The sequence below is a fragment of the Salvelinus sp. IW2-2015 genome, linkage group LG7, assembly GCF_002910315.2.
Source record: "Salvelinus sp. IW2-2015 linkage group LG7, ASM291031v2, whole genome shotgun sequence".
In the NCBI taxonomy this organism is placed as follows: Eukaryota; Metazoa; Chordata; class Actinopteri; order Salmoniformes; family Salmonidae; genus Salvelinus; species Salvelinus sp. IW2-2015.
This window is the reverse complement of record NC_036847.1, coordinates 5,099,916-5,127,516: the sequence shown is the minus strand read 5'-3', so window position 1 is coordinate 5,127,516 and position 27,601 is coordinate 5,099,916. Positions and strand designations below refer to the sequence as shown.

Below are 27,601 nucleotides of genomic sequence, written 5' to 3'. Positions count from 1 at the left end.
TTATCCCTTTCATACGCAGATCAAAATCCCACTATTTTACCATGCCTGCTTTTTTATACCAGCTTTTTGGTATATCTGAAAGGGGTAGGGGTTAAAAAAACAAGGAAAAATAAAAGCCACCTAAAGACCTAGCCACGTTTCCTGCATTTTCACATACCCTGTAAGCAAAATACAGGAATCAGGTCTGTGTGAATGGTTCTCTGCTTTTTTGCCGGTAAAACCAATAACACTTATATTGTTTAACATCTCCCTAATTTGAAATGCAAACAGACCCCATGGTTTTACAACACCCCCCAACTCCCACCCCTCCCAATTAGCCAGGTTCTACTCACTGATGTGTGTAAAAGGGGTATACCTGCAAGAAAGTGGTAAATAAGGTGCGGTTTTAAAGGGGGTTATATAAATATTGCCTTATATATATTTTTTTACAGGTAATATACCACATATTCTGTCTGAAATGGGTATCTCTGTCTGATTCCATCTGGTTGTAAAGATCCTCCTAGATGTTCTAGAAGATAACCTTCAACACAAGTTCACTTTCTCACATGGATTCCATAGACCTGCACAGCTCTGACGCATCAAAGGTGGGAAAGGTGCAGTAATGGAAAATCAACCAAGGTCCACTTCTAAGACAGCCTAGGTAGAATGGCTGTTCCAGAGCAGCAGTGCTCGAACAGAAGCACACTCACAGTAGAGGAGAGAGCACTCAACGCTGCAGAGTAGAGAGGGATGGACAGTAAGTGGAACAAGTCTGTGTTGTGATGTGATAACTCAACTCTCACTCAGCCGCTCTCAACCTTCAGCACATCAGCCCCACTACAGTCAGGTGCAGTCTACGACATGTACACCTGAAGGACAACATACTCAAGGTATAGAAAACAAACATGATCCACGCTCACACGCACGAGCACAGCAACAGTGCATGAAGTGCTATAGATAAGGGAGTAAAAGTTACTTGGCTTGGTTCAGAATGCAGATGCCTGTTGGGTTCTGAGGAACCCCTGAGAAACACGAGTCATTCTGGTAACAGGGGCACATCTACCCAATCGATCTCCTCTGCGGAGAAACTGCAGTGTGGTGGGCATGGAGGAGAGGGGGTGTACAGAGGGTAATCCTGCAGGGAGAGATTATCTGATGTTGCATCGCCATCTGATGGTCATTGAGGAAAAATTCAATCCAGCACCACTTAGGCCTGTGTCAATGCCAATGCACAGCAGTAGACTACCATCAACAGCACCTTTTAATAAACAGAAAGTAATGTATCAATCCAGAGCATATTAAAGTGAATTGTGCATCTGTCAATCCACGCAGAGTTAAATACAACTGAAGTCACTTTGCGCCATATGTGGGCTCCCAAGTGGTGCAGTGGTCTAAGGCACTGCATCTCAGTGCTAGAGGTGTCACTTCTGACACCCTGGTTCGAATCCAGGCTGTATCACAACTGATTGGGAGTCCCATATGGGCGGTGCGCATCGTCTGGGTTTGGCCGGTGTAGGCTGTCTTTACTTACATGTCCTTCACCAACAATATAGTTTAAGAAAATACCTAAAAAAAAGTAAGAGATAAGAATAACAAATAATTAAAGAGCAGCAGTAAATAACAATTGCGGGGCTATTTACCGGTTCAATGTCACAAATGAGCAGTCAATGAAACACATGCCAAAAAAATGTACTTTGACATTTTGGAAAGCTCTCAATTTGAGCTGCTGTGAATGACCACTGAACAGACTACAAATGCTTAGCTAACATATCCCATCAGCCTGTTCTGTGATGTTTCCGGAATTTCCGGTCTAATTTCAGCGTTTAACGCGCGCTCAAACGTCAGTGAAACAACTGCAGTTGTACAGTCTCATCTATCTGTGAGGTTATCAACATTTTTAAAATATATTTGCATACTAGCTTAAGAAATGTCAGCTGCTGATTATGACCAGGCCTCTCTACTACCGCCGACTTTTCCCTTTCTCTCAATATTACCGGTGGCTGAACCATGGAGGAGGTGAGTAACGTTAGTTAGCTAACTAACATTAGCCTGCTATTTAACTTGAATCTGGGTTTATAGAAGAAGTTGAATATGGCGATTCTCCAAGCCCAGGAAGCAGCCATTCAATTTGCCATTCACCAGCTTTTCAAGCTTAATAATGTCAAAATTCGTTCGATACTTACCAAAGAATGGCGTTTTGCTCAGCAACTATCGTCACTACTGACGTGACCGGTAAGTTATGAACTGTATTTCCAAAAAAGGTCTAAATAAAAAGATACATGTATCAGAAAAATTGAAATAAACAAAGTATTGTTTTTGACCAAGTGAGCATGCATCTTCCGCAATTAATCATTACTGCCATGCACTGGTCGGCTGCACTTGGTAAAATAAACTATACTTAGATTCACCAAAAACTGTTGTATTCTTCACACAACACACGAAGACATTATCCAATTCAACTATCTTTTGGGGGTCGTTCCACTTGGTTGGTGTTTTGACACCAACCATCTCTGCTTGTTCTACAATCATTTCTGTAGTTAGAAACACATGATTAGCAGTCTTGCAACATTCTTTTGTTTTAATATAATTTGATCTCTGAGAAATTAAACTAATTGATTACACCAAAATTGGCTGTTTCAATTTATATGATTCAATAAATGTACTACCCAGCAACCGACATGGACAACTTCTTTCTAACAGTGAGTTAGCCACCTACGGACCCCGCGCTGCAATCTCCCTAACAACGAGTATATAGTATCAGTTCTTTGTCTGACAAGTAGTATCGAGCTGAGTATTGTTTTCTTCATCCTATGTAATGTATTCCCAGTGAATTTGGTGGTTTCTTCCCGTACAGAGAAATTATTCATTGAAGCTGTTAGGTTTATGTCTTGTCCTACATCCAGATATTACCCTGTTCTGATCACTAGATGGTGTTGTTCCATTGCCCCCCCCCCCCCCAAATGTTAAAAATTACATTGATTTCCTTACCCTTTCCTTACCCATTTCCTTTATGGACAAGATATGACAATAACCCATGCTTTGGTTTTGTTTACGAGGACACTAAAGTCCATAAAGCCTCTGAAGAGTATGGATCCTTAGCAACTGAGTCTCTGTAAAATAAATTATCAATGGCAACTTCAGGTTTTTCGGGAATACTTTGAAAAATAACTTGACACTATTAATCAAGTCGGATCTGCTGACTAGGAGCACTTCTAACAAAAAATTGCCAAAACTTGTAAATGATGGTTATGAAATAAACCAAAACGTGTTTCTTACAAGTGTAGCAGGTTGTGAACTCTGCAAACAACGTTTCCACTCCGAGAATGAGAAAGGTAAATAATTAATACATACATTAACAGAAATTTATGTAATCAAACTATGCGGTATTGCCACGTGCTCTGCCCAAATAGAGCTTGTAGTCCTAAACCCAAAATGAGTTACCTTGTTCGTTCAGCCATTCCTACGAAGAAAGAATAGGGTTTTGGATTAAATGCCAAAAATAAAGTTTGAGGTTAACACAGGCTTTGACGATTTTATACGTTCTATTACTTTAAAAAAAAAACTGTTACAGGGGAGAAGAGGGATGAATGAGCTAATTGGAAGCTGGGGATGATTAGGTGACCATGATGGTATGAGGGCCAGATTGGGAATTTAGCCAAGACACCAGGGTTAACACTCTTACGATAAGTGCCATGGGATCTTTATTGACCACAGAGAGTCAGGACACCTGTTTAACGTCCCATCCAAAAGACAGGACCCTACACGGGGCAATGTCCCCAATCACTGTCCTGGGGCATTGGAATATTTGTTTTTAGACCGGAGGAAAGAGTGTCTCCTACTGGCCCTCCAACAACACTTCCAGCAGCATCTGGTCTCCCATCCAGGGACTGACCAGGACCAACCCTGCTTAGCTTCAGAGGCAAGCCAGCAGAGGGAATTATGAAGCTTTAATGTGGTGTTTTTTTAATTACATAAATGTTTCAAAATTCAGTGACATTAGCTAATGAAGATTCTTAGAACAAAATGTATAAAATCTCTTAAGCTTGTTTACCACAGACCATATTTTCTGTGTTTCCAGATAGCCTATGCACTTGTGATTTGAAACAATCCACAGCTAATGATCCTTTGTGGCTAACTCGTGCTCTCTGGTGAAGTATTTTGAATGATTTGATCTTATATTTTGTACAGACTTGAGTAAATATATACTTTTGGCAAATGTATTTCATTTTACTTTAAGCCTATTGAATGTGCCACCTATTCAAAAAGTGGGTTACCTTCGCATGTTCGTCCAAAATAATTCCAACATCCGAATAGTGCGCCCAGCACCCGCCAATTCGCATGGCTGAAACTATATCACTGGAGAAAGCATCCGAGCCATACTCTTTTAGCCCAGACGGCATCAGATACATGGGCTACACATACTGAGACAGGGGAGTGCTATTTCGCTCGTTGGGCTGCTTTATCTGAGATTGATGCATATTTCTGTCGGTGTGCGTCTTGGTCAAATAAATTATCAATATTTAAATGTTTTATTTGGATGGGCAATGAGGTAGGGCGGGCGGGCCAACTAACGTTGCCGCTGTATCCTACTCTAAATAAAAGGTTGGGGAAAAACATCATGCACTATACAAAAATAGACACATTTAGAAAGCCCATCCCACACACTCAGTCATATATCAAATCCCTACAGGTTCAGACGTGTGGGGGCAGAACGTTCTTCGACAGGATTCCCTGCAAGGCCTCGGCTGTAAAAGGCATTTAGCCGCACCCAATTTTCTGATTTCTACTCTGTGCTGTGCCGTTTATGACCGTGTCCAAAGCTATAGCCATAATTGGTAGACGGTTCCGATTGGATAATCGCTGTTTGTATCACCGAGCAGTGAACCAAACTATTAAATCCAGTTTTTAGATGTTAACCCTGTCTCCCCAAATCAAAACCAAACAGATTCCATGTTGTTCTCACTTTGCGTGCACACCTGTCTGTGTTTTAAAAACATGTTTGTCTAGCTAATCCGCCTTGCAATATGGGAACGATGCTGCCCCAGACGGGAATGTAGAGGAAATGTGCCCGCAAAGTCAGAACAAGACATTGCCAGCCAAATTACATTTTGATTTTGGGGGGGGTAAACTGCGATTCTCCGATTGGAATCTTCAAGCGATCATAGATGTAGCTTCAGATGCGGAACACATGCTGCTAGCAGGTACAGTGATTGGACCATGAGTTATCTCAAACGTAGTCGCTATGGAATGCCCCTCTACTTTTTCTCATTCATTAAATAGAGGTCTAATATTGAACTATTTGCTAGCTAACCTTTTAAACACGAACCTCGGTGGCAGAGCTAAAACTTGTGTCCGAGGTCGGGTACAGGCTGCTGTTCAGCTGTAAGCAGCAGATTTTCGACCCACCTTTACTTGCCCGAAACTTTCTTTGTTCTCAATTGAAAGTCACCGGTGTCTTCTTAAAACCCTGCTCAACATGTTGTTGTTGCATGAGGCTTGGAGCTAAATTGATATCGGATGGGATTACGGAATTAGTTAACAAACTCAAAGAAATGGGCTACAGCAGCAAGATCTGTCTTATTTCTGAAGATATGGATGTTTTATCAAGCCCGACACGTTCAACAGTTGTTGATCATAACTAAGGTAAGTTTTCCTCTACTCACTTCTAATTGAAGCCTTTTGAAAACTTTAGTGGACACCCACCTGTCTCGATCAATGAGAGAAGATCAGAAGTGGACAAGATGGCAACAGTTTTAGCTCTGCCGCCGTTGTTCCTGTTTACAAGGCTAGTTGTTCACAACCAGTCAAGTTTTTAATGATGACAACTCATTTTGCAACCCCCTCCCCTCCTCAGTGACAAAGAACTACTTCCAAAATCGAGAGTTCTCCTTCACGTTGAAGAATGACATCTACATACAGTATCAGTCGTTCAGCACGCAGAACGAGCTGGAGAAGGAGATGCAGAAGATGAACCCGTACAAGATTGACATAGGAGCCGTCTACAGTCATAGGGTGGGGGTCCGTTACTCACCGTCTTTATCTGACCATCTGTTACACACATTCTTGCTTTCTTCTCCATCTGCCTAACTCAATCACTTGCCTCTGTCCCTCAAGTGTCCATTTTATAATTATAATTTTTTCATTCCTCTTCTTCTGCCACCCTCAGCCCAATCAGCATAACACAGTCAAGTCTGGATCCTTCCAGGCTCTTGAGAAGGAGCTGGTGTTTGATATTGATATGACCGACTATGATGATGTCAGAAGCTGTTGCAGGTACTTGGATCACAACCAGAAAGTGCATTTGTAGTTCCACCATCTTTACTGTTGTACAGATGTAAAGTATATTTGAATGTACAACAGACTAATTCAGTGACGGTGCCTTTTGACGTTTTGTTGGGGGTTGTGGGGCTGTTGTCTTGTTTTCCAGTGCTGCAGACATCTGCAAAAAGTGCTGGACTCTGATGACTACTGCTATCCGTGTCCTGGACAGGGCCCTTCGAGGTGAGTCAAACCCACTATCCTGGCTTTGCAACCAACTGAGCGACAGAGGACCAGGATCTTTCTATCGGTAATTTTGGAACGTTATCTGAATGTGATTCATTTTCATTGTTACCTGTGTTTGTTGCCTTTTTTTCCCTGGGGTGCTCCAGATGACTTTGGTTTCCTGCACCGCCTGTGGGTGTACTCGGGCAGGAGAGGGGTGCATTTCTGGGTGTGTGACGAGGCCGCCCGGAAGCTCTCTGTGGCGGCGCGCTCCGCTGTGTCTGGGTACCTGAGTCTGGTCAAGGTAAGACCACCTCTCATTACATAACCCACACAAGGCTAAAAGATGTTTACAACAATCAAGGGTTATACTCTTCTTAGATGTATTTTAATGGAGCAGTAGACTCAATCACATGCAATATTTGCTAGTGGTGATCCGGGAGCACGTTTCTTGATTTCTGTTCATTTGAGTTAAATGCTGAGCGTAAAGAAATGCCTCGGTGATTACATCAGCACTGTAGAAAGGGTTTCACACTAAATTTAAGCAAACTTGCACTGTGTTCATGTAAATCAGTAGCCTGGTCATTGAATATTTGTTCTTTTTCTTCAGGGTGGAGAAGAGACGGTGAGGAAAGTAGTGCCGTCAGACCCAATTCATCCATTCATCAAGTAAGATTATGATGCACTTTAAAAGCTTTCCAAATGAGCTACAACCTTTTTTTTTCACAAGTCACTGAGCCATACATGGCGATATCCTTGTTAGATGCTGTGGGTTCTAATAGCTGAGAAAAGGACCATTAGTTTGAGGCGTTGTCTGACTATTAGAGGGCAGCGTCATGTTCAATCTTGAATGACGAGTTGACCTCTGACCCCTGTTTTTCCTCCAGAGAATCCCCGAGTGTGGTGGAGCAATACTTTCCCCAGTATGCTCTAGTAGGACAGGACATACTGAGCAGCAAAGAGGCTGCGGACAAAGTGCTGGCCCTCGTGCTAGAAGATATCCTTTTCCTCTGCCAATTTTTATTATATGACACAATATGAAATGTGACATGTCTACAGTACATGCATGGCTACACACACAGTGTTCCGTATGTTACAGTTTAGCAGGTTTTTGTGATAAAATGCCTATCCTTAACGGAAACCACATGTCAGAAAGGAGCTGCTGCAGTGCTTCCAGACTGAAAAGAAAACCCTAAGAAGCGCAGGTGTGTACTTAAGACTGTGGTCCAAAACAAACGTGTAGGTGGCCATGCCCACACAACAGTGAAGACTGACAAGCCTTGTTTATAACACAGTACATCAATGTGGTGATGTCGTAAGCGCATGCTTGGCTGCCATTAACAACTCTACTTTCTACCACCAGATGACTGCCAAGGGCCATTACTTTGAGAGGGAGATCATGCTGCAGTACTGTTACCCTCTGCTTGATGTGAACGTCAGTAAAGGAGTCAACCACTTGCTGAAGAGCCCCTTCAGCGTCCATCCCAAAACGGGTAAGGGAAAAACTAATGAAGTGCAAGAGTAATGGATGAAACGTGACCGACATTTAACCTAAATGTTGCCTGTGAGAGAAACGGTCAAAAGACGGTCTCATCCAACTGAAGGAGATACTCTTAGGATGTCATTAGCACAACAACACCTTTTCTCAATTATCCTTACTTCCCCAAAGGGTGGATCTCTGTTCCTATTGACCTGAGAGAACTGGATCGCTTTGACCCCTGTGATGTGCCCACTATCAGGTAAGCCCTCAGTCAATTTGTCATAATAAGAACTTTGTAAAGAGCAAAATGTATTCCCAAAGCCTTAAACACAAAGTTTGTATGTGTGGCGTCCCTAGGGTTCTTCTCAGTTGGTACTCACCGGTCCTGTTATTGTATCTCCCTGTAGTCTGATCTGTGAGGCGCTGGATCGGCCCAAGACAGCAGAGAAGGAAGAACCCAAGGAGAATGAGAGAGAGAAGCAGGAGAGCGACGGAAGAGAGGTATTCAAAAAAGACAAGTGCAATTAATCACAAAGAACCAAGGGATCTAATATTATTTTGTTCATTGCATGTTGATTTTACTAACAAAAACGTTCTGKTTCCATAGACTACAAACGAACAAGCTTGGGGAAGTATGTGAAACTGTTTGATCAATTCCTGGAAGGGATGGCTCGCTCAAGGAAAGGGGAACATCTTAAAAAGAGTGGTGGGTGTAATTTAAAGACCTTTGTGGAAGAATGTTAATATGAACATTCAGATCTAAAAGAGTTGATGATCATGGATTTTTTTTCTCAATTTCTTTTCACAGATCTTCAAAAGGACTTCTAGCCCTTAGCGGTAGTCAACGGAATACTGTCTGATGCTGGGATTGGTACCTACATTGGTTGGCTAATCTTAAACCATCCCATCATATCAATTGTTTATAATCTGGCAGTTAAAGATGGAAAACACACATTACAGATGGTCTGTTTGAGAATTGTCATGCAAATATTTTACTATATCAACAATTAAAAAATCAGTTGTGCAATACTTTTATATAGCCTATTGTATTCTAATTAAAATGACTTTATACTACAGTTTGTGTCAATCTATGTTGTGTGTCATGAGAGTCAAGGATAGAGCAGGCACAATCAAGTCACACAACATAACAGTACATGCCAGGGTATCAATGTAAAATCATAAGATCTTCACTTTTCCAATAATTGGGTTGAAAATACATAAAGTAACTATCTAACAAACTTCTGCAAGGATACACCAGAGATTTATTTTTTGTAAAACCACCACTGGGAAACAAGAACGACCCGGAAGAAGTTAGTGCAAAAAGTGATATCGGGAGACCGAGGTCAGAAATTCTCTCTCACAACCATCTTGGATATAGAATCCTAACTCGGTGAGTGTGTCTGCCGCGAATCAAACTTCATCTAACCATTTATCGTAGTTTAAATTATTTAAAACAGGGCTCTGAAAGTACATGACAAGTGTGGCATACCCCTTACGCGGATATTTATCCATATCATTATCTGTACACAGAAATATTCACTGTTTATGTTATCGATCTCTGGTACAAAATGGGGGAACACGACTTTGCCCACATTTGCTAATGTTGTTGCTAACTGGTACATGCTTGGTTTCTTCATGTGACACGACAGTTGAGAACACAGGACGAATTAGACATTTTACAGATGGGGCAACTTGTGTAGTGTTCAGTGGAAGTTGTCAGTGAGTCAACCTATGAACATATCTTTGACAGCGCACATCCAGCAAGCAAGATTCAAGCGAAGCTTGTTCGAAAGTGAGAGTACCGTTAGCTAACCATCAACCTAATCTTTTACGATTTTCTTTGTAGACTATACAAGTTGGTAGCTATGATTTATTGCGGCGACGTTATATTAAACAGCGTTTTCGTCCATTTGTCTCCTAATTTGCAGCTTGTCAATATTAACTAGTTAGATAACGTTTATCCCTTTTAAAGTGGCTAGTTAGCTTGCTAACTAGGGAATGTATCATTACATTAGCAACACGTGAAAAACAGAAGTTAACGCTCGAGTTCGAAATTAAAATGGCTTGTTGGCTAACCACTAACTTATCCAGTTACCCTCACTGTCAGTAAGTACCTAACCAATGTTTGACCGTATGAGTCGGTCACATTGAGTATAATCTGCTGTTCTAGAATTTATCTACATCCGCAATAAAATTAGATTCGACACAGTGGGAGAACCTCAAATTCATACTTTTCGCGTCCTCTTTCTCAACACCAATTGGATGAGAGAGGCAGAGGTCCCTCCCCTCTGACTTCATTCAATGGGGTTTAAGGAGGTGAGAGAGGACTCGAAGTGTGCAGGTGATTTCCCTGAGACATTGAGTACGATTACATGCTCACAATAATGCGATTATTGTGGATAGATTGATATAATAGTTCGATTAAAACGTATACATGCTTTGCAAGAAGAACGATTCCCTTAATAATCATGTTTTACATAGACACATATGAAATCGGGCTACCTGATGGCACTCAAAATAAACGTTCTACCACAGCAAACATTGTTATTTTTTGGAAGCATGTTTGATTTTGAGATCAGACATATAAAGTTTGAACTACTTCTATGCATTCATTCAGTTCTCAACGCACTTCATTCAGCACTAAAGAGGGAGGCTAGCTCAGCTGGTGTTAACACATACACCGATCAAATACAGCACTGGGAATGCCAATTAAGGTGTTTACATGTGCAAATAATTTGAAAGATTGCTCAGAAAACCAGGTGCATTAATCGGTGTATGCTTACTTTGATTTTGACCTAATGCCGATTTTATGATGAGCAGAGTAAGGTGTTTACATGATTGCATAATCTGCCTACTACCATAATCAGTTTAATATTGAATTACTACTGTGCTGGTTAATGTACTCATTGAATCCAGTTCCTACTACTACATTTTTTTGTCATCTGCTCTCTATGGATTTACCTAGTCAATGGGAGACGTGTAAAAGTATCTAGTAAGTTAGTCTGTGTTTTATTCATGCCATGTCAGTTATCCCTGGTGAGTCATTCCTTGATTTCTCATTTCAGACACAAGCATGCCTGGTGAAGCCACAGAGACGGTCCCGGTCACTGAGCAGGAGATGCAGCAGCCACAAGTTGAGACTGGTTTGTATAGCATTATTACATCACACTTGCATGCTAAGATACTAAACTGCAAGGCTAATGGGGTCCTGGAACTCAAACACTGCAGTAGCTAATTCAACAGCATCAGTGCTTGTTGGATGTAGTGACTGAAGTCATATTCCCCCAGTGGAGTGGTGGCTGTTATTTGAGAGCTCTATATTAATTGAACTCCTTCAGGAAAGGTAGCACTCATCAGTTGACACTTAGATAATCAAGCAGGTGACACTGCTATAGAATGACACACTGTTGGTGACGTTCACTTGGAACCGTTTTCTCTGGGTCACCTGCTGAGTACAGCTTTACACATATTATCATATATAGGGATATGTGGTGTCATGTTTCTTTTAAGGGGAAGGGTGGGCTGATCAGCTGAGGGATCATATATAGTAGGCCCAAAAGTATTTGGACAGTGACAAATGTTTTGTTTTGCCTCTGTACTCTAGCACTTTGAAATGATACAATGACTGATGTTAAAGGGCAGACTGGCTTACATTTGAGGGTATTTTCATCCATCTCTGGTGAACCGCTTAGAAGTCACAGCACTTTTTGTACATAGTTCCCCCCATTTTAGGGAACCAACAGTATTTGGACAAATTCACTTGCATTAGAGTAGTCAAAGGTTGAATATTTGGTCCCATATCCCTAGCACGCAGTAAGTGTTGTCCCTGTATTCATTTAGCAGCAGCGTAACTCTGCTGCTAAATTGTTGCCACTCTCCCCCCCCCCCCCAAAAAAAAGTGTACATTCATATGGATGGTACCATGGTTACAGATCATCCTGGATTAATCATGATGAGTGAGAGGTACAAATATCATACCCCCCAAGACATGCTTACCTCTCACCATTACCAATAACAGGGGAGGTTAGCATTTTTTTTTGGGGGGGGGGGGTGATATTTATGCCTCTAACTTTCTCAACATTATTCACAATTCATTCATGATTATCTGTAGTCATGGTAGCATCCACATTAATGTAGAAGTGTTTAGAAAACATTTACATTAAAAGTGACTCAAATGACACTACATTTTTTTACCATTACTATTGGGCACAAAGTAATCTGAAATACAACCAAACTGCAAATGCAGTGTCACAAGCTTGATGTAGTCATTGCGAGCTAGGAATATGGGGCCAAATACTCAACTTTTGACTATAATACATGTATTAGTGAATTTGTCCAAATTCTTTTGGTTCCCTAAAATCGGGGGGGGGGACTATGTACAAAGTGCTGTAATTTCGAAACAGTTCAACCAATATGGATAAAAATACCCTCAAATTAAAGTTGACAGTCTGCACTTTAACCTCCTAGTCTTTGTATCATTTCAAGTACAGGGCCAAAACAACAAAATGTGTCACTGTCCAAATACTTTTGGACCTCCCTGTATAAACCATGGCCTGTAGATTATAATCCTGGGGGGTGACTCTTCTTTTTTACTTTGAAGTGAGTAGCCCTCAAGGATAATGTTTGGCCAGTCATCGACTCACTTTGCATTAATGTTGAAAAAAGGGTGTAGGAACAATTTTAGGGATTTGAGATGGCTTTAAAATAAAAATAAAAATGGATGTCTTGAATTTCACTACAGGTCAAATGGGTTATCCAGGACCCCTTATTTACTGAAACCTACTCACTCACAACCGCATGTGTTGAATGTTACTGCACCGACAACTGTGTTGTAAAACACTTTCTAATGCACGGGTATTGATGTAGTGGCATGTGCATGGATTTTTTTTTAAAGAAACACCCAGCACGCATGAATTATACTGAACAAAAATATATACGCAACATGTAACAATTTCTATCATTTTACTGAGTCACAGTTCAGTCAATTGAAATCAATTCAATAGGCCCTACCTAATCTATGGATTTCACATGACTTGGCATGGGTGGGCCTGGGAGGGCATAAGCCCACCCACTGGTGAGCCAGGCCCAGCCAATCAGGAGTTTTTCCCAACAAAAGGGCTTTATTACAGACAGAAATAGTCCTCAGTTTCATCAGCTGTCCGGGTGGATGGTTTCAGATAATCCCGCAGGTGAAGAAGCCAGATGTGGAGGTCCTGGGCTGGTGTGGTTACACAAGGCCTGCGGTTGTGAGACCTGTTGGACGTACTGCCAAATTCTCTAAAATGACGTTGGAGGCGGTAGAGAAATTAATGTTAAATTCTCTGGCAACAGCTCTGGTGGACATTCCTGCAGTCAGCATTCCAATTGTACTCTCCCTGAACTTGAGAAATCTCTGGCGTTGTGTTGTGTGTCAAAACTGCACATTTTAGTGGATTTTTGCCCCCAGCACAAGGTGCACCTATGGAATGATCATGCTGTTTAATCAGCTTCTTGATATTCCACGCCTGTCATGTTGATGGATTATCTTGACGAAGGAGAAATGCTCACTAACAGGGATGTAAACACATTTTTGCACACAATTTGAGAGAAATACGCTTTTTGTGCACATGGAACATTTCAGGGATCTTTTATTTCAGCTCATGAAATGTGAGACCAGCACTTTACATGTTTCATTTTATATTTTTGTTCAGTATACGTGATACTATTTTATTAGCAACCTCGGCATTAAAAAGTGTCACTGACTTATCATACAGCAGTAGGAATTCCTTATGCTTCTGGAAATATAGATTTAGTTTTTAGACCAGCTTTATTTTCTTTAAATATTCACACCTACATTCTCTTTGACCATGTTAGTGATATGGTTGGTAAAGTTATGCTCACAATTTGCGGGCCTTTTTATGGCATTGATTTTACTAAATGTTTGATGGCAAAGGTAAGCTGCTTCTGTGAAGTAGCTTATGGAGCTTTATTTTCAAGTCATTTAAGAAACATTGGTTTTGAATGGAATTAGTATTGATGGTTTTCTTAAAGCATTTTCTCATTTCATTTTCATGCTGCAGCAAAAAAAAATCTGATTAGTATAACAAAGATGCGTCAATATGCACGTGGAGGTAATTGGTGACACTGTTATGGATTTCCTCACTACCAAGCCCTGAACCGGAAGAGTGAAGTGTTGAAAACCATGACGGTTATAAGCTGATGAATCGCCATGTTTCCTGAAGAGACAATGTGTTGGAGCTGGTGAAGGCCACAGATTTGCTTTTGAAGACCACTGGTCATGATGGCAGCCGAAGAAGGTGCTGAACAAGTGAAGACTACTAATATTGATGGGAGAAGATCCTGGATGTTCAGTGCCACAGGTGCCTGTTAATGAAGTTGATGAGAAACTACAGTACAGGGTTTATGGAGAGAGCCCACATAGTTTTGCAGGTAATTACTTAGTGTTGCTAGTGGAAACACCATAGGTGTTGGCTGATAAATGGGAACTGTTAGCTATGACCACAGGGGAAGACTTTAGGAATTAAAGTTGGACTGTTGGAAAAGCGGTAAATAGTTTTTGTTCAGCAAGGAAGACTGCGTTGTTCCAGAAAAGTGTTGAAAATCCACTTGGGGATTTGGGTTAAATTGCATGAAGTGGATGAGAAAATTATTAGATTTTGCTTTTCAGTTCTAGTTATTTGACTGTAATTCAGGTAAGGTTATCAAATTGCCTCATCACATCAAACAGAATAGCAACCTATTAAATCTCAATTTTCTAATTCAACCGTTTTCACTAGTGGTTCAGTGTGCATGATTCTCTGTGGTAAGATTCTTTTCACTCTGAAATATTGTGTCATTCGGGTTTGTAGATGTATTGAATGCTGTTCGCTCTTCAGAGGGTTTCTACCCACTTTCGGTCTCACGGTTTTTCCAGTCACAATCTTGTGCATTTAGGCACTGCATGGTAACAGGGACATGGGCTCAAGTTTGGTTTTGTGGGTACACACAACATTCACCCATTCTTGGTTCACTTGTAGCAAACGGAAGGCTGATGTCTGCATCTTTGAACAACCTCACAAACACCTTGGTTCAACTGAATTGATACACTACATGACCAAAAGTATGTGGACACCTGCTTGTCGAACATCTCGTCCCAAAATCATGGGCATTAATATGGAGTTGGTCCCTGCACTTCTGGGAAGGCTTTCCACTAGATGTTGGAATATTGCTGCGTGGACTTGATTCCATTCAGCCACAAGAGCATTAAAGAGGTCGGGCGATTAGGCCTGGCTCGCAGTTGGCATTGCACTTAATCCCAAAGGTGTTCGATGGGGTTGAGGTCAGTGCTCTGTGCAGGCCAGTCAAGTTCTTCCACACCGATCTTGACCAACTATTTCTGTATGGACCTCGCTTTGTGCACGGGGGTTGTCATTGTCATGCTGAAACAGGAAAGGGCCTTCCCCAAACTGTTGCGACTAAGTTGGAAGCACAGAATCGTCTAGAATGTCATTCTATGCTGTAGCATTAAGATTTCCCTTCACTGGCCTAGCCCAAACCATTAAAAAAATGCCCAGACCATTATTCCTCCTCCACCAAACTTTACAGTTGGCACTATGCATTGGGGCAGTTAGCGTTCTCCTGGCATCCGCCAAACCCAGATTCGTCCATCGGACTGCCAGATGATGAAGCGTGATTCATCACTCCAGAGAACATTGGCGGCAAGCTTAACACCACTCCAGTCGACACTTGTTATTTTGCATGGTGGTCTTAGGCTCGTGTGCTGCTGCTCGGCCAAGGAAACCCATTTCATGAAGCTCCCGCTGAACAGTTTTTATGCTAACGTTGCTTCCATAGACAGTTTGGAACTCGGTAGTGAGTGTTGCAACTGAGGACAGGTGATTTCTACAGGCTCCAGCACTCGGCGGTCCCGTTCTGTGAGCTTGTGTGACGTACCACTTCGTGGCTGAGCCGTTGTTGCTCCTAGACGTTTCCACTTCACAATAACAGCACTTACAGTTGACCAGGCAGCTCTAGCAGGGCAGAACATTGTCTATTGAGATTGTATGGCTGTGTGCTCGATTTTATACACCTTATCAGCAACGGGTGTGGCTGAAATAGCCAAATCCACTCATTTGAAGGGGTGTCCACATACTTCTGTATATATAGTGTAGATCTAGATCCCAACCCCAGTTCTAAAAATGTACTCATTCAATTGTTTCCTCTTAATATTTTGTGTCATATAATCAAAACATTTGGACCCCAACTTCCTCATGTTGGTAAAAGTATCTGGTATAGGAGAATACCATTACTGTAGTTAGATTTTATTAAACGAGGGGTTAAATCATTTTGATCATATGCTTCAAAAAAACGTTATTGTAAGCTTATCAACCACTCCTCACACTTGCTGTGACTACCCCCTGCTGCTCCTTCCGCTCCTCCTTTCCTTCCTATCAACTCCAGGGGTGTTGAGTTCCTCTGCTCCCCCTGAGATGGCTGTGTCTGACGTGACCAAGGCAGCCGCTTTGGAGAGTCCTGTGCCTCTAGGACCCGCCACTGTTCTTCCAGAGGTCGAATCCCAACCGGTGTCAGAAATGGCTTTAGGAGAGGCATCTAGTGGACAACTTAATGGTGTTGAAGCAACCATTGTTGAGGAACGGAAAGAAACTGCTGAACAACAGGTCACCCAAGCACCAGAAGAGGTCATCATTCAAGATTCAGCTGAAGTTATAGAGGCTACCGTGGCAGCCACTGAAGATGCAGTGGCTGCTGAACCCGTGGCAGTGGCTGCTGAACCCGTGGCAGTGGCTGCTGAACCCGTGGCAGTGGCTGCTGAACCCGTGGCAGTGGCTGCTGAACCCGTGGCAGTGGCTGCTGAACCCGTGGCAGTGGCTGAAGAGACTCCGGTCCAAGAACCAGCACCTGCTGCTAAAGAGCCAATCGCAGACACTATTGATGGGATGGCACGTGTAACTCCAGAAGTCACCCCCGAGCCTGCAGTCAAGATGATCACTGAAGAGTTGGAGACTGTGAGTCTGGATCCAGCTCTTGATGATGCCGTACTATGCACTGAAGTGGCCAGCTCGGACACTGGGGCCCCAGAACCTGAACCACTGCCTGCTGATATGGCCATTGACACGCTAAACGAAACTCCTGTTGAAAAAGAACCAATTGCGGCCTTCTCTGAGGCCGTCCAGACGAAGGTGATGTCAAATCGTGCAGGCCCGACCGTCTCCACCTGTCTCCTGTCAGGTGGGTCATTCTGTGTGCAAAGTTAGTTGTTTTTCCCTTCTTACAGCAGCTCCCTCTTTTTGTCTCTTTTTTTATACTTGCAAACTTCTGCGCCAATGCTGGGCCTCTATTTGCCCTTTCAAATGTTATGTTTTGCCCCAAAAATAGTCAAATGTTATTATGCTTGTTGAAAAGGGCTTATGTTGAGAGAAATGAAGAGATTTTCAATATTACATTTTCTTTTTTAGGGCTTGTTATTATCTCATGGGTATCCATTGGCTCTCAATTTTCTCTTGCGTCACTGTTTAAACTCAGCGTTTCACCTTGAAACAGGCCAGTCCATTTAGGCACTTAATGTAACGAACTGACTTCCAGCAACTTCTTTGTCTTTTGTCATCAGATGTGGACTGTCCTTTGACTGTTCTATTTCAGTCTCTCTCACTTTCTCTGGGCTTATTGGTGTTTATCAGGAAGAATGCCACCTAGCCAACTGTGTTAATGTGCTCTTAACTGCAGTATCTGTTTTTAACACTGGTATTTGTAGCCAATGGGGGTGGTTAGGGAGTGGTAATAATTCCAGTTATGGCTTTTTTGTCATTGCGGTACACCTTTTTACTACTCACTAGCCACATTTAATCCATTGTGGGTTGTTTTTTTATTTAACATATGAAATTGGTCATGTTTCAATTAAGTAACAATTGCATTTATTTGTCTATACTATAGCCCGACTTTTAAACTTGGTCGTAAACAACAATTTATATTTTTACATCCAAAATGAACAACATCGCACCTCATCACTGCAAGAATTCTTTTTTGTGTGTGTAATTCGTTACTATCTCATTCAGTCGATTGAACAATTTCAGGTAATGGATGTTAGTGGGCTGAATTTGCCTTTAAGTGTGAACCCATTAGGGACCTTATGTCAAACAATGCATAGCATTGTTTATAACTGCTACAGTTCCTTAGAATTTGACCTGTCATACCACTGTCACATGTATTTTAGTGTAAATAGTGCCACGCTTACATCTGCACTGAGTGGGTCCTCACTTTTAATTTCTGGTCATGAAATTGGACTAACGCTGTAGAAAATGTTGTGTGTGGGTCTGTGCTTGGACCGGGTAGATGTTGGTGTTTTAACTTTAGGTTGTCAGTTGTGGTTTTGCCTGAATACTTGAATTGTAGTGTGCATTGAGTTTGCTGCCCTGCAACAAATCCTTCCATTTCGGAAATAAGGTTGGTGTGGTGTTCATCCTAACCCTGGAGTTCTGAGGTAACATTGTCTTGTGTGTTCTGATCTTTTAACCCGCATGGTTCAGGCTTTGACTTCCTTCCAAATTTTTAACAAACATATTTGTTTCATTCAGCCGCACCCTCTGCCCCTGCAAGTGTGGCTACCTCCCAGGAAGCCCAGGCGGCTTCTGGCCCTGCCAAGCCCAAAGGCAAAGAGGCCAAGGGTGGCTCTACCCCAAAGGCTGTCCCTGGCAGAAGAAAAAAGTCCTCGATGTCTGCCTCCTCCTCTTCTCCTACCTCCCCAAAGCCAACCTCCTCAACACCCCGTTCCCCCTTAGCTACCTCACCTGGGTCATCTGGAGCTCCCAGCCAGGGCAACCGTGCCGTCCCAAAGGTTGTAAAGGCTGGCAAACAAGGAAAGGCTAAGAAAGGAGAGGCTTTCAAGCCTGCTGCTGACCTGCCAGCCCCAGCCAAGGCTTCCTGCCCCCACAGAGGCCAAACCTGTTCTATTGAGCTTAAAGCTGCTCCTGACCAGTAGTGGCCATGCCAGCACCTGTTGCTTCAGATCCTGCACCTGCCTCACCAATCTCTCCCAAGCCTGAGGCATCCCTGTGGCCTTCAAAGTGACCTCAAAGCCTGCTGCATCAGCCCCTATATCATTTGCTGATGCTGGAGCTCCCAGCCAGGGCAACCGTGAAGTCCCAAAGGTTGTAAAGGCTGGCAAACAAGGAAAGGCTAAGAAAGGAGAGGCTTTCAAGCCTGCTGCTGACCTACCAGCCCCAGCCAAGGCTCCTGCCCCCACAGGCCACCTGTTCCTATTGAGCTTAAAGCTGCTCCTGCACCAGTAGTGGCCATGCCAGCACCTGTTGCTTCAGATCCTGCACCTGCTCACCAATCTCTCCCAAGCCTGAGGCATCCCCTGTGGCCTTCAAAGTGACCTCAAAGCCTGCTGCATCAGCCCCTATGTCATTTGCTGATGCTGTTGCCTCTAGTCCACTTAAAGCTGCCCCTGAAATGCCCAGGCCAAGCCTAAGCCTGTGCCCAAAGCTGAGGTGAAAGAGGTAAAGGCAGCCCCTGCACCAGCTAAGCCTGCTATGGAGAATGATGCCCTTCCACCTCTCATTCCACCAGAGGAGCCAGTAAAGATGCCAGTCTTCTCACCCCTACAGTAGTAGAGGCTCCTAAGCCTGCCCAGTTGCTTCTCCAGCTCCCCTAAACCAGCTCCAGTTGAGCCCGTTGTAGCTGCACCAGCTCGCCCAGGCCTGCGCCAATTGAGCCTGTTGTAGCTGCACCAGCTCCGCCCAAGCCTGCCGCAATTAAGCCCGTTGTAGCTGCACCAGCTCCGCCCAAGCCTGCGCCAATTAAGCCCGTTGTAGCTGCACCAGCTCCGCCAAGCCTGCGCCAATTAAGCCCGTTGTAGCTGCACCAGCTCCGGCCAAGCCTGCGCCAATTAAGCCCGTTGTAGCTGCACCAGCTCCGGCCAAGCCTGCGCCAATTAAGCCTGTTGTAGCTGCACCAGCTCCGCCCAAGCCTGCGCCAATTAAGCCCGTTGTAGCTGCACCAGCTCGCCCAAGCCTGGCCAATTAAGCCCGTTGTAGCTGCACCAGCTCCACCCAAGCCTGCGCCAATTAAGCCCGTTGTAGCTGCACCAGCTCCGCCCAAGCCTGCGCCAATTAAGCCCGTTGTAGCTGCACAAGCTCCGCCCAAGCCTGCGCCAATTAAGCCCGTTGTAGCTGCACAGCTCCACCAAGCCTGCGCCAATTAAGCCCGTTGTAGCTGCACCAGCTCCGCCCAAGCCTGCGCCAATTGAGCCCGTTGTAGCTGCACAAGCTCCACCCAAGCCTGCGCCAATTGAGCCCGTTGTAGCTTCCCCTAAGCCTGTTGAAGTAGCCATTGTACCACCACCACCTCCAGTTTCAAAACCTGCCCCCACCCCTGCTAAAACCCCAACCAAACCGGAGCCTGTGACCAAGAATGAGGGTATTTCTTCTTCCTCCTCTCTCTGTCTCCTGTGTCCCCTCTGTTTGCCTGCCAATGTTGAGTTCTGTTGCCCATTCACTGGCTTGCTCAAGTGTCTCTTCCCTTTTTCTTCAGGTTTGAGTTGAAGAAAGTAGAGATTGTAGTAGTCGGTGTATTAGATTTGCTTCAAATGTAACCTCAACTGGCCTGTTTCAAAGACTACATGTAATTATTGGAGCTATTGATTGGTGAAATCAGTGCTCCCACTTTAGTGCCATTTTTGTTATTTTGGATTATAATTTAAAGCAGCAATCAGCAGTAGAAACGATAACAGTGGTATCCCTGGTTTGGTAAAAAGCTAAGGGGTGGGGCTGGAGAAATGTAATCACTCTCAAATTAATCGGCTGGGCTATGGATGTAAGGATTTGACAGTCCATGATATCAAAATTATAGTTTTAACCATGTTTTGAGGCTATATACTGTTTATTTACATTTTCGTTGTTTACAAATATTGGAGTAAAACAAGCTTATTTTGGGTTCCGATGGGGTACGACAGTTGAACTAAGCTCATGAAGCATTTATAAGTCAAATTGATGTAGCAACTGCTGATTTCCCCTTTAACTGTGCTTTCAAACCAACCAAAAGGTTCCAGTTGGCATGTTTTGCCTCCCATCAAGATGCATGTTAAAAGTTCAAATTATGTAAATGTTCTCAAATTCCCTACTATTTTTAGACACTGTTTGGTGGATGTTTTTCCCCAGAATGATACAGTTAATTGAGCCATAGTATGGAACTCTATAAAATATCCTTTGGGGGGGGGTCATGTCATTCTGAAGTTGGGAGATCCATCTTTAAATCTGTATGACTAGGGCAACATTTTACCATAACATTCTTTTAACATTTATTTATAAGCAGGTCTGTTAATTTGTACACTGATATATATATATATTTTTACCTCATCCACATTTAACCATTCTTTCAGTGCCTCAAATTACTAGGTTAAATTCACTTACCACCAACAAATGTTGGGCTCATTCAACATCTCAATTTGTACTTTGCTCAGTTAAATGACCCATACAATTACAATTCTCCGGTCTTACACAGGCGCTACTGTAAGATAACTGGTTATCTGCTGCTCAGGCATCTGCCTGTGACAGCCTGTATAATGTGACTAATGCTTGTTTCTCTGTGGGGTGCTTACAGGGTCTGGCACTGAATCGGACAGCGACGAGTCTGTACCAGATCTGGAGGAACAGGACTCCGCACAGACACAGCAAGCACAGGTAAGACCACCTGAGTGATCAAGTGCCCAGGTAAGACTGCCTGAACAAGGGTCTGGTAGGGCACAGATTGGATTAACTGCTTATATATTGTATATACTGATACAGAAACAGTCCCTCCAGGATTCTGCAATCACAATTTTATTTAGCAAAATCAACAACTTCCCGCATAGTGAGGGCTTTCAAATTTGACCAATTGCCACAATATTTCTGCATTAAGAGTCAAAACGTCGCAATATTATCGCATAACTTCAATACAAAAAGAGGACTCGCAATTTCAACCAATCACTGCTAAGGATGCACCGATATGAAATGTTTTGGCAATACCAATATCTGGTATTTTCCTTGCCAAAAACCTGATGCCGCTAAACAATTTAAATAATCGGTATTTTAAGCATTCTAGTACAGTTAAATAGTTGAAACACACACACACACACACTGACCAAGAAGTTATTTTGTTGGCATTTACGTATGTTCCCCATTACCAGTATAAAAAAAACATAATCGAAACCTATTTCTTTCACTTACTTGTTGTGCTGTTTCGTTGTTCAGTCGTTTCATTCTCAGAGGATTTCATCATGCATGTCAAGCAGTGAAGTTTCAGCTCAGTTGGTCCTTGTCCTCTTCTATCATGGGTCCTCTTCATCGGTGCGCACTGTGTCCAACATTTCACGTAAACCCTGTTTCTTGTCTGCATCGAAGTAGCGGTCCTTGTACCTAGCATCGAGCATGGTGGTGACACAGTAAAGAGGCTCAGAGAGAATGCCACCGAATCACTTGTTCACAGCCTCTAGTAGAGTACTTTTGCTAGTTTTAACCCCACGGTCTGTTTTGGAAGTATTGTTGGGCAGGTGTTTCATTGCCATGACAGATAGTATCACGTCTGCTGCAGACACAGTTGATGAGCTTATTTCTCCAGTCAGTTGTTCGAATGGAGCTTAGGAGTGTGTTCATGTTCTCAAATGCCAGCAGCAGTATGAGAACCAGCACATTCTTGAGCATGCAATACGGCTTTCCTCAGTAAAAAATCGTTGTCGACCCACTGTGCTGTCAGACTCAGCATGCTCATGGGGCTGACATCGATGGTCCAAATGTCAGTCGTGAAGCTAATAGCAGTGACGCCCATAGCAAGTCGTTAATGGATGTGCGTTTCAACAATACTGTGTAATTCCGGTAGTATAGCGCCTACTTGGTAGTGTGTACCGGGGCTCGAACCAGTCGGCGAAAGCCAACATCATCCACAACAGAGAACGGTTGATTGTCAAGGGTAATGAATTTCATTACCTTGGCGTTGATGGATTTTGCCGTTGAGTTGTCTCACTGAAATGTTCTTACTCTTTCAAATGACTGGTCAATTTGAACTTGTTTAGTTGTTGGAAGTGTGCGCTTAGTATTTTTCTGCTTTTATTCTAGGTAGCCGCCGAACGTCTGGGGGTGATGCACGTTCAAATGAGTAATTAGGTTTGTGGTATTGAAAGATTTCACTTTCTCCCCTCTGGAAATAATAGCAGCACAAATGTTGCATATGGCCTTTTTGTTATCTTCCTTTGAAACTTCAAAATAGATCCACACAGCAGACGTTGTGGACTAGGTTAGGAATTGTGTTGCATGTGTAGCTCTGTATTTTTTCCGTGGCGTCATTACGTCATCTACCTACGTTATATAGGTATGCACGTCAGCTTTGACATCGATTTTGCACATCGGCGTTTATCTAGACATCGGACCGATGTTGCTATTTTTAGCTAATATTGGCCGATTCCGATATGCTTACCGATTTCTATCGTGTATCCCTAATCATTGCACATTTACCACATATGGTTCAATCTGTTAGGTTCTTATTTTTCAGAGTAAATAACTCACGGACACTAGAGAAGCTTTAACCAAGTTTATTCTTCCCAAAGGTTCTGTACAGCTGAAAACAGACAGCAAAAGATTTCAGACTTCACAGTTTATATGCATCCTACTTAAAACACTCCCCTTTCTCTCCAATCCTTACATTTTATGGCTCTACAGGAAGCTAATAAAGAGGGTAACAGGATTCCAAAAATGTATTACTCTTAAGAGAATCTGTCCTCACCTCCTGACCTCAACCCCTCTTTCATCTAATACACATTCCAAAGCCGACGCCTTTCTTCTGAGATCCATTAACTTCTAATATAAAACCCAGTCTCTTTCATTTCCTATCATTCATTTACTACCTCAATTATCAAAGTTTAGCACATTCCAACAAATCAAACCAGACTTTTTTTCCGTCGTCAGCTCATTTTCGCCACAGTGGACAATCATTACATATTGCCATGCAAATATCACAATGAAATCCCAGCGACATCCTGGAGGGACTGAGTAAACACTTGCACTGCACTCACAACATGATTAGAACCCCTGAGTATCTGTTTAAGAATAGATCCTTGACTCTTCAGTGATGATTGATACAGTGACTTTCGTTCTTCTGAGTCTACTGAAGCCAACCTTTCTGTCCTGAGAAGAGCAAAGGCCAAAGGGATACTTTCATTAGTTTTATTTTCACCATTCATGCCATATTCTTACATATGGGTGGAATTTTTGCTCTCATTCTGAAACCTTGACTGCCATTTAAAGGAGGAAAAGTGTATTTTTTCCCACAGCTTGCAGCTGCTGCAGAAATAGATGAGGAACCCGTTAGCAAAGCCAAACAGAGCCGTAGTGAAAAGAAGGCACGAAAGGTAACTAGCTTTTTAAAAAACTATCTGGACTTCATCATATTTTCATTAGACATTCCCATCTTAAAAGTGTACGTTGAATAATTTAAATTACTATGCCACCTTTAACTATCCATTGTATAGTATAAACAATGGATAGTTAAGGAGTACGGTTCCAGTCAAAATATAACCCATGATTGTTTGCTTTTCTTCAGGCAATGTCTAAGCTGGGTCTCAGGCAGGTGACGGGGGTCACCAGGGTTACCATTCGCAAGTCTAAGAACATCCTATTTGTCATCACCAAACCAGATGTCTACAAGAGCCCTGCATCAGACACTTACATTGTCTTTGGTGAGGCTAAGGTAAGATGGATCCAGGATACTGTTATAATTGTATTTTTCTGGTCTCCTTTTAAATCTGAAATGCTATTGACATTGTTCCATCTAGTCTAGACTGTTCTTTCACGATACCCTTGTAGTATGCAATTCTGGTTATCAGTCAAATATGCAGTGGAATGTCCTTCAACCAAGGTGTTGGTGTTCTTGCTAAAGGATACGGCACTGAAATCGCCGTTTCTCTCCCTTTGTGTCTCAGATCGAGGATCTCTCACAGCAAGCCCAGTTGGCAGCGGCAGAGAAGTTCAAGGTACAGGGAGAAGCTGTGTCGAACATCCAGGAAAACACACAGACGCCCACCGTACAGGAGGAGAGCGAAGAGGAAGAGGTGAGGGCATTCAGGGGTGCAAAAGTTAGCATGTAATCGGCAGGAGTTCATTTCTCTTCGGTGATGATTGATACAGTGACTTTCGTTCTTCTGAGTCTACTGAAGCCAACCTTTCTGTCCTGAGAAGAGCACTGTTAACTATGATAGGGCTTAGTTTGTACATGATCAAAAACCGGGCACCGTATGTTTTGTTGTCCATTAGCTTGTATAGCTCTGTTTGCCACAAATAGTTTGATTGTAGTAGTCTCCCATGCTTAATGGGGTAATTTATGGGCCCAATTCCCCTGGAGATGTCGGTGAATTGCAGTGCGAGTTGACTGTCAAATGTACTCATGTTTTGTCTCAATGCATAGGTTGATGAGACCGGGGTCGAGGTGAAGGACATTGAACTTGTGATGTCACAAGCCAATGTGTCGCGAGCGAAGGCTGTACGCGCCCTGAAAAACAACAACAACGACATTGTCAACGCAATTATGGTAAATCATTTTTAACACACAATTCCCCTTGTCACCAGACAAAATAATATCTGGCACAGGGTCCATTCACTCCAAATATTTGTATATTTGAATTGTGACCTGTGTCCAAGTTACCATGGGATCTACCAGCAGGAGATCCTTTCTCTTCAGTGATGATTGATACAGTGACTTTCGTTCTTCTGAGTCTACTGAAGCCAACCTTTCTGTCCTGAGAAGAGCAAAGCCGTGTTCACTATGATGGGACTTAGTTTGTACATGCATCAACACATTGTATTCTTATATTCACAGGAATTGACGATGTAGGCTGCTGGAGTCGACGGGGTTCTGAAAGGTTGCTGATTTAATCTATCGTTGGTACAATTTATACCCTAGATGGAAATAAAGTTGTAAATCGATGCGGTTTCCCTCTATTGTCCTTTTGTTTTGTGAAATTATGCATCTGACACGTCTCCAAGGGACACTTGTCTCCAAGGGATTTGTCTGAACAGGGATATTGAATACAGTTGAGTCCTTTACAGGTGTAAAGTCTGCTCTGTTTTACTGAACTTTCAGAAGTCCCTCGTCTTAAATAATATTGTAGGACTGTATATCTTATCATTGCTGGCAGTTCAGTATACATTCTACACAGAGGAGTGTACCACAGATTTAAGTCGGAAGGGTGGAGTTTATGAGCTGGTGCTGGAAATTACTATGACTCATCGGAAGACGTCAAGTGAAAACCTCCCCTCTGAGGATCAAGGAAGCTGTGGCATGCACTCGGGAAAGGGTGTGGAAGGTTGGTAAAGGGACCACCAAACCATTTCAAGCATTAGTATGCAATTAATTTGATATCCTAGAAATACCTGACTGATGCCTATGATATTACACCAGGCATCAACCCAGAGTGTTTCAACGAGGTATGTTAACCCCTGATACAGGGTGTTTCCCCATCCCCCTAATGATAAAGGCTAGGAATAGCGTAACCGTAGATATGTGGTCAGGCCAAGTCAGCCACTTCTTTTTTTTTTTTATTAAACTAGGCTATGAACAAATTCTTATTTATAATGACAGCCTAGGAACAGTGGGTTAACTGCCTTGTTTGGGTGCAGAATGACAGATTTCTACCATGTCAGCTCTGGGATTCCACCTAGCAACCTCTCGGTTACTGTCCCAACACTCTAACCACTAGGCTACCTGGGGTTTGGCAGTTTTCTTAATATATATACAGTATATCACAAGTGAGTACACCCCTCACATTTCTGTAAATATGAGTTTATCTTTTCATGTGACAACACTGAAGAAATTACACTTTGCTACAATGTAAAGTAGTGAGTGTACAGCTTGTATAACAGTGTAAATTTGCTGTCCCCTCAAAATAACTCAACACACAGCCATTCATTTCTAAACCGCTGGCAACAAAAGTGAGTACACCCCTAAGTGAAAACGTCCAAATTGGGCCCAAAGTGGCAATATTTTGTGTGGCCACCATCATTTTCCAGCACTGCCTTAACCCTCTTGGGCATGGAGTTCACCAGAGCTTCACAGGCTGCCACTGGAGTCCTCTTCCACGACAACATCACAGAGCTGGTGGATGTTAGAGACCTTGCACTCCTCCACCTTCCGTTTGAGGATGCCCCACAGATGCTCAATAGGGTTTAGGTCTGGAGACATGCTTGGCCAGTCCATCACCTTTACCCTCAGCTCCTTTAGCAAGGCAGTGGTCGTCTTGGAGGTGTGTTTGGGGTCGTTATCATGTTGGAATACTGCCCTGCGGCCCAGTCTCCGAAGGGAGGGGTTCATGCTCTGCTTCAGTATATCACAGTACAGGTTGGCATTCATGGTTCCCTCAATGAACTGTAGCTCCCCAGTGCCGGCAACACTCATGCAGCCCCAGACCATGACACTTCCACCACCATGCTTGACTGTAGGCAAGACACACTTGTCTTTGTACTCCTCACCTGGTTGCCGCCACACACGCTTGACACCATCTGAACCAAATAACTTTATCTTGGTCTCATCAGACCACAGGACATGGTTCCAGTAATCCATGTCCTTAGTCTGCTTGTCTTCAGCAAACTGTTTGCGGGCTTTCTTGTGCATCATCTTTAGAAGAGGCTTCCTTCTGGG

At 43.0% G+C, this 27,601-nt stretch overlaps 1 protein-coding gene, 3 non-coding genes and 1 pseudogene across 5 annotated transcripts; all 5 read left to right on the top strand.

Annotated features, from left to right (window-relative positions):
* The first annotated feature begins 1,780 nt into the window (after positions 1 to 1,780).
* On the top strand, positions 1,781 to 9,018 carry LOC111966237 (DNA primase small subunit-like; annotated as a pseudogene).
* Positions 9,019 to 9,230: 212 nt separating this feature from the next.
* LOC111966236 (nascent polypeptide-associated complex subunit alpha) lies at positions 9,231 to 25,895 on the top strand. Of its 2 annotated transcripts, XM_023990715.2 has the most exons (9): positions 9,231 to 9,332; positions 11,008 to 11,085; positions 16,382 to 17,170; positions 21,542 to 21,621; positions 24,243 to 24,320; positions 24,512 to 24,658; positions 24,891 to 25,019; positions 25,373 to 25,495; positions 25,784 to 25,895. In XM_023990715.2, the coding sequence occupies exons 2-9, from the start codon at positions 11,016 to 11,018 to the stop codon at positions 25,796 to 25,798; spliced, it is 1,431 nt and encodes a 476-aa protein (XP_023846483.1). In that variant the 5' UTR covers positions 9,231 to 9,332; positions 11,008 to 11,015; the 3' UTR covers positions 25,799 to 25,895. The 2 variants fall into 2 exon arrangements, with proteins under 2 accessions (XP_023846483.1, XP_023846484.1); XM_023990716.2 differs by lacking the exon at positions 16,382 to 17,170 and having other exon boundaries at positions 9,239 to 9,332.
* LOC111966967 (small nucleolar RNA SNORD59) lies at positions 24,032 to 24,105 on the top strand. Its single transcript, XR_002877699.1, has one exon. It is a non-coding gene; the product is annotated as a small nucleolar RNA SNORD59 (small nucleolar RNA).
* Positions 25,074 to 25,147, top strand: LOC111966968 (small nucleolar RNA SNORD59). Its single transcript, XR_002877700.1, has one exon. It is a non-coding gene; the product is annotated as a small nucleolar RNA SNORD59 (small nucleolar RNA).
* Positions 25,639 to 25,712, top strand: LOC111966966 (small nucleolar RNA SNORD59). Its single transcript, XR_002877698.1, has one exon. It is a non-coding gene; the product is annotated as a small nucleolar RNA SNORD59 (small nucleolar RNA).
* Positions 25,896 to 27,601: the final 1,706 nt, after the last annotated feature.

Excerpts from the sequence above, each read along its gene's own strand:
- LOC111966236 (XM_023990715.2), top strand. The coding sequence starts at position 11,016 with ATGCCTGGTGAAGCCACAGAGACGGTCCCGGTCACTGAGCAGGAGATG. Across the intron at positions 17,171-21,541 it reads CTCCACCTGTCTCCTGTCAG|GGTCTGGCACTGAATCGGAC; the intron begins GTGGGTCATTCT and ends GGGTGCTTACAG. Across the intron at positions 21,622-24,242 it reads CACAGACACAGCAAGCACAG|CTTGCAGCTGCTGCAGAAAT; the intron begins GTAAGACCACCT and ends TTTTTCCCACAG.